The 7,259-nt window shown below is 40.5% G+C and overlaps 1 protein-coding gene across 1 annotated transcript; it reads left to right on the top strand.

Moving 5' to 3' along the window:
• Positions 1–529: 529 nt before the first annotated feature.
• Positions 530–6,182, top strand: pcare1 (photoreceptor cilium actin regulator 1; the record flags this gene model as incomplete). The annotated part of the gene is made up of 2 exons (XM_081394285.1): positions 530–3,840; positions 6,050–6,182. 2 exons carry the CDS (start codon positions 530–532, stop codon positions 6,180–6,182), a joined length of 3,444 nt encoding a protein of 1,147 aa, XP_081250411.1.
• Positions 6,183–7,259: the final 1,077 nt, after the last annotated feature.

The following is a 7,259-nucleotide window of genomic DNA, read 5'->3' as shown; positions in this document are numbered from 1 at the left end:
CACTGAAGAATTTTATTTACCAACTTTTCTGTGGGCCATTTGGTTTGAGCTATAAAAAGCTACCTGAAAACAACCGTGATTAACTTAATGAGCTTAAGGTCTTGAGACCGTGTGTTTTATTTGACATATGTGCATGCATAGGACTACTCTCAAATCCCTACTAATCTCTTTAGCTGTTCGTCCTCCAGAAGGTACAGAGGGACTCTACGGCGAAAGAGAAAATGCTTGGCAATGTTTGCTTTAAAAGAACTGCAAACACTTTTGATCAATTGTGGAATATTTTTTTCATATTTTAACTGAAAGAGAAGAGACTCCATTGGGACTTCACATTTTATTCTTCAAGCAATTTCCGTCTACGGTGAGGATACATAGAGACAGTCAGCTGTGTGTCAGGTAATTAGAGTCATCTGAAAATGACAAGTGCAGCTGGTGACTCTCAAACATCCTGGTGTCAGATGGAGTGGTCTGCCTCCTTGTCTTTGTTGGACTGTATTTTTGCAAAATCTAGGTGAACTGCAATTGCTCTGAAATGGGCTGCTCTCCATCACGGGGGAACAGTCTCCATGGAGTACAGGGTGCGTTCAGAAGAGGGAGAACTCTACTTCCAGGGACTCAAGAGAGCCCAGGAGAATCACAGTCTAATGATGGGAGCAGTGGAGGATCTTGTGGAGGGGACACAGATAGAAACAACTCAGCGATTCGAAACAACACGAGTTCCACGTCATTAGGGAGGAAACAATCTACGGCTGAGCCTGAAACTGATGGCGCTGCTTCCGACAAACTGGGTGTACAAGAGATCAGCATCAATATATTACCTCAGGGGAAGGACAGACAAGAAGAAAAACGAGAGGCTTGTGAGAAAAAGACTGCAAAGAAGTCAAAGAAAGGTCCGAAAGGTGTAAAACTAAACAAGAAGAAAGAAAAGGAAAGAAAAAATGAGGAAAAAGTAGACTTTCCAGAGGCACTTGTGAAGGCTCATCATGCAGCGTATGCATATCTCAACCCTAGCATAACTAAATATGAAGATCTGTTAGGGTTACTCGATCATGCAGCCCAAACCCAAATTTCTTTGCAACCCATGGTGGCATTCATGGTATTACGCTATGAAGAAATAAACAAAGGGCTGCAGGAAATCGTGGATGAGGGGGAGATGATGTTAAAAGGAAATGGAGAGCATCTGGCTTGGCCTTGCGAAAAAAAGAATTCCTCCTCACCCAACTCAGCAAAAAATGTGACCTCTTCCACCTGCAGTGAGCCCCCACCAGACCTGCTACAACAACTCCTTCAGTATACCATACAGAAGATGCGTCAAGTGGGTCAGTCAGTGTGTGGAATTGGGGATACTGCTCTTGAGGAAGCAGTGGATTACTTTTCCTCCATTACTGAAATTCTAGATGAGAAGCTCAGGACAAAACGTGCATCAGAGTCTAGATTGATGAGGTTGCTTTCTCGGATTGAGGCTGCATCACAGAAAAAACCTGGCCCAGAAGACTCTGCACTTTTTAGCGAAGACAGTGGACTTGGGGCAGAAAGTGAGTCCCTGGCAGGTTCAGACAGACAACGCCAACGCAGAGAAAGTTGTGAGTCAACTGGAACCATTCATGCTACATCAAGTAGTCCTTCTGGTTTTACACCAGTACACCAAGGCTCATACCGAGGCAGACTTCTCAAAACAATGAGCAAAAGCAGCTCTCTTAACTCTATAGACACAACTTGCACTATTACAGAAAAAGAACAGAGGGATACAGAATCACTACTTGGCTCTGTCTCCTTGGATGAAGGTGACGGGGATGATGCGGAGAATGGTAGTGAAGAGGAAAATTGCAAGGATACAAGAAGGAAACAATCAAATTCTTCTATTCCAGACCTTAGACAACCACATCGCTTGCCAACAAAGCGAATAGAGAATCCACAAAACATTGAAATGACATTAAAGCTGAAAGATGCCATTAGTGGCAGGATTCGTTTTTTGCCATCCCAAGGCCCTGGAGTAAAGGCAAAACATACGGATAGCCCAATGAGCAGCAGTCACCAGTGGACTGAGGATGGTGAGAAAAATTCTAAAAGACCCCAAACATCTGCCTCTAAAACATCCAAGAAAAAGACCACAGTTACAAAACGGTCGAGATCAGCTGATTCTCTACGTAATAAAGCAGAAGATCCTACACTCAATGAACTTGAGAGAACTCAAAAGGAACTCAACCAAAGGCTGGAGAAAATGACCAAGGTTAAGTGTGAAGAAAATACAAAGCAAGGTTTTTCTAAGAAAATCCAGCAACCGCAAACCATTTCATCAGTTGCCTCTGACAGGCAGCGTTCTTTGAATAGGAACATTTTCTCTCCAAGTAATCAAAGAAAGTCATTCAATCCAAAAGTAGAGCAAGGAAGTGCAAAGGATGAGATGGAAGAAAAAAAGAAAAAGGACAAAGAAAAGAGAAAGGAAAAAGACAAGAAAGCTCCCCCTGTTATAGAGCCTGTTAAGGTAATGCCTGTGCCAAGCCCTCCGCCGTCACCTCGGCCATCTTCAGGATTGTATAAGGAAAGGAATTCTGTTAAACAACTGATTGACACCTTTAGTCAGGGGTTGGAGGAAAGTAAACAGATCCCAGACAGTGCAAAAATGCTTGGTGTAAGAAAGTGTGGTGTTCCCATCATTCCAGGTTTAAGTCCCTCTGGCACATTAGCATTCAATCAAAATAGTATACTCAGTGGTCGAGGGGAGTCACGATGTTCTGAAAGGACAGAGGATCTTGACATTGACAATTTACCACCCCCTCCACTTGAGGTACTTATGGACAATTCCTTTGAAAATGTACATGCAAAGGACACAGGAGAAAATCTAACAAGCAGGGGTCGATCCACCCAGCCAAAAAGGAGTGCAATGTCTCGGAGGTTGCGAGCCTCTCTGCAGTCTGTTACAGTGCTACCCAGTCGGGGGAATTTGTGTAAGGGCTCTGTTAGCATGTCGCCAGTTCGTTCCACGCATCAGGACACTAGAGGAGTTCTGAAAGGTGTTCACCATGATTCCAGCCATGAAACAGACACGGAAAGTGAGGAGGCTGCCTCCCTCTACAAACAAGCAAGAAAGATAATCCACTTGAGGCATTCTTCTGACTCACCGACAGAGAAATTTGCTGAGCAGGGTCACAGGCAGATTTTCTTCTGCCAAGGTGATGTAGGGGTTTCACAAAAGGAGAACAGTACCAATGGATCACAAGTGCCAAACAGTGCCTGCAGGAGCCAAACCCCTGCCACTCCACCTGTATCCAGATACCGCATGTTACCATCCACACCTCTGTTACATCGAAGACTCCCTAGTCCTCCAGTATTAAAAAGTCAACCCTCATCTTCAACTTCATCGAGTCCTCCTGTAGTTCGTAAACTCCCCACCCCACCTTCCGCTGGCCAACGAACACTGCCAAGCACCCCTGCAACGCGACAAGACCCCACCCCCATCACGATGACAGGGTTAACCTACCCCTTTAAGGCACCATCACCTCCTGCTTCCCCAAAAGTGCAACGATGGTCCAGAGAAAACAGTAGTGAGGACTCTTCAAGAGTATTTAGTAATGCTCGTTCAGTGTTTTGCCCAGTCTCATCATCATTATTCGAGGCTCAACCTGTTCCCAAGCCCCCTCAGGCATGGACCTCTACCGGTAGCAGTGTTCTGCCTCGCCCATGGGGTGAGCGTGGCCGGCTGCCAGTGTCTGTACGAGGGCCTCAGCCATTCGTCCGGCGAAGCCAGTCAGACAGGAGGCCCAGTCTAAGCCTGCCACCCAGGGTCCCAGTCATCTCTGTAGCAGAGACATGTGGGAGTGAACCAGCAATTAGCACCCATGGGTGAGTCTAACACGCTTTTGATATCTAGTATAACTACTTATTAGTAATCTAATATAGTATGCATTGTATGAGATGCAATTTTCATTGGAATTTTGCATGAGCATAGCACAGAATTGACTCATCACCTCAGTCAACTTAAAACTGTTATGTCTTTCTTAACACTTCAACATTGCTTCATGGTTACTTATCCATGTCATCAAGAAAATGAAGTTAATATCTGTGCTTTAATGGCCCAAAAGCACAACTCTACAAATGTTCTGAAGAAGATAAGTGTGATAAAACAGTTATATAACTATGCAGTAAAGTACTGTGAGCAGTACTATTGAGTTCACTGATGTGAAAACTTGAACTTTTAATTTCTGATCTATGAACTCAGCTCCTTTTTATTTCGATGCTCAATAGCGATACAGTATCCATAGTTTCTGGATTTTTTTTTTTTTATTTATTTATTTTTTTTGATAAGGGAATCTGAAGCAAGTACCATTCATGCTTGAAATTGCATCCTCTGTTCCCAATTTCATTTTTAAAGAGAATAAGAAAATGTTAGAGGACAAGCACTATGATTGTCTCTGTCATAATAAAGAGTGCAGTTTTTGAAATTCAATTATGGGCTGATTGTGTAAATGTCACTCAGCTCGCGGGTGAATAATAAGATACAAATCTATCTGCGATTGGATGCAATTTAAACTGTAATTATTGTTTTTTTCTTTCTTCTTTCTTCACTTCTAAAATATTAAATTAAATAAGTGTTATTGAATGGTTTAAAATATTAATTAAAGTTTAAAAATGTGTAATGTTTTCAGTGAGGTCCAGTGAGTAAGTCTTGCAGAATGTCATCATCGCAAGGAGTATGCTACATATATATCCAGCAATATTTACAACCTAAAGCCCTAGCAATTACACTTTTATATAATATATGTATACTTCTCGTTTCTGAGAAAAACTTTCAACAGCTAGCAAATGTAAAACTGAAACTGTATACTAAGGAAGATAACACTCAGGTCAGGATGAATAGTTTTCAAGCACGTGGGAAAACTTGTTTATTTAGATTTTTTTGGAACCAGTTTCCGAAGAAAGAATGATGGGAAAACCCAAAACACAGTGACTTAAAAGGGAGTGTGGGTATGACCCAAGTTAAGAGGTAATTCAAATTGGGAAATATATACTGGTATAAACAGATTTCATATTCAGAAAATTTTAACACCTTGAACATTTTGTAATTACTATTAAAGGCAACATGTACTGCAGTTATTTAAAGGGTTAGTTCAACCAAAAATGAAAATTCAGTCAGTAATTACTCACCCTCATGTTGTTCCAGCCCCGTAAGACTTTCGTTCATCTTTGGAACCCAAATTAAGATATTTTTGATTAAATCTGAGTGCTGTCTCATTTCCTTCTCTCTGGGCCTCGAGTCTTTTCACGTAGTGTTTTTGCGTAGCGCGTCTGTGTTGCACATCACCACGTAGGCTCACTATTGGCCGACGCTGGTCATGTGTGTGATGCGTGGTGACGTGCAACACAGACGCGCTTTATAAACTTAAGATTGAGCCACTGGAGTCACTTGGACTATATTAACGATGTCTTTAATACATTTTCTGGGCCAGCAAGTTATAGTGTCCATAAGCCTGTGGAGGAGTGAGACAGCACTCAGATTTCATCAAAAATATCTTAATTTGTGTTCCGAAGATGAACGAAAGTCTTACGGGGTTGGAACAACATGAGGGTGAGTAATTACTGACCGAATTTTCATTTTTGGGTGAACTAACCCTTTAAGCCATTGGCTCATGCATCTAAACACTATTGCTTCATTACCTAATTCATGTCTTTCCTTAATTTATCTGCCTTGTAGAAAAAGTGTTCCTTTCAGTCACATGCAGGTGTATTTGATGGGCTCTTTGTAAATAGATGGTCACAAGACATATAGTAGATCATGTTCAGTTTGTCTGTGTGATGTGTATGCAGTACTGAAGGTTGACAAGAACAGTATATAATGAAAATTGAATTTTCACTGAACTTGAAGAAACATGAAATGTATATCATCAAGGTGTAATTTAGATACACTTTCCTCTCTCACGCACATTGTAATATAAATGCTAATCCCTGGGAACTAAGCTCTCAATGACTTGCAGCTGACCAGTGCTAACCAGCTCTGGCCCACTTCCCTAATCCTTCAATTCACTAATGTCCTTATTCTGATTTGTTATGACAGATTGGAAGATGGTCCAGTCGGAGGAGAAAAGCCATGGAGTGAGCAAATCGAAATCCGAGGAGCAGTTCGGTCTGTCTCACATCCAGACTTGTGCATCGTGGGTCAGGGTTTACAGAGGGAATGGGGGAAATGAGGAAGGAGCAAGTGAGATTACGGATTAGCAAACCTTGGATGGGATTAAAACCTTATTTTCCTGCTGGGAAATGAAAATAGCTATTTCTGAGAAGGCCTTCTCATTGTCACTTCCAATCACATTTTCATCTTTTCAGCTTCAGTGTTTACTTCAGTACATACAGTATTTGGTCTAGTTGCCTCAATTCATTTGTTCTGAAATTTATTTTGACAATGTTTTGTATTGTGAATATGATTGGCTGGCCTTTTATATTTTTATTTCTAAATATATGCAAATAAAAAATAAAAATAAATTAAAAATAAATGCATCACAGATATTTTTTCTTTTCTTTTTTCTTTAAAAAAAAAACATGTTGATTGTGCATTATACTGTACCAAGGAATTTAGTTAATCATACACATTATCATTATAAAAACCTAAATTCAATCTGTTCATCATATAAAGCAACCGTGTTTCTTCAGAAATTTTGGACTAAATGCTCAATTCATATGGATTAGTTTTACGATCTTTTTATTAACTTTTTGAAGCATCAAAGTGGTTGCTGTGTAGCTGTCAATGGAGGGACAGAAAACTTTCAGATTTCATCAAAAATATCCTCATTTGTGTTCCGAAGATGAACGGAAGTCTTACGTGTTTGTATTGATTGAGTAATCAATGAAAGCATTTTCATTTTTCGGGTGAACTTTCCCTTTAAGCAGGGCCCTAAAGTGTCATCTAGGTGCCATCACAGGAATGCAACAACATCTATAGCATCATATGCACCAAATACCAAAAAAAAAAAAAACAATTACTACCTGAGATAATTGTGCTGCATGCACAAAATGCCCGTTATTCCCAATAGCATTTTTCTTTTTTGTAAAGAGAGTCCCATGTGTGTTCTTTTCAGCAGCTGATAATCATTTAAAGCAATCTTCATTTAAGATCAAGTTTTCATTCTGAAAGAATGTGACACATACATCTGTGGAATTAAGCTGTTATTAGTGCTGAAAGGTCATTGTAGTGTACATTATTTAACTGGCAATGCACAAATGAAATGTGTAATGTACTGCTGAAAGTTTTAGAAAGTACATCGAGGAGA

This window comes from Scardinius erythrophthalmus (genome assembly GCF_964197995.2).
Source record: "Scardinius erythrophthalmus genome assembly, chromosome: 19".
Classification (NCBI taxonomy): Eukaryota; Metazoa; Chordata; class Actinopteri; order Cypriniformes; family Leuciscidae; genus Scardinius; species Scardinius erythrophthalmus.
The sequence above is the reverse complement of the archived record's forward strand: the minus strand, read 5'-3'. Positions and strand labels throughout refer to the sequence as shown.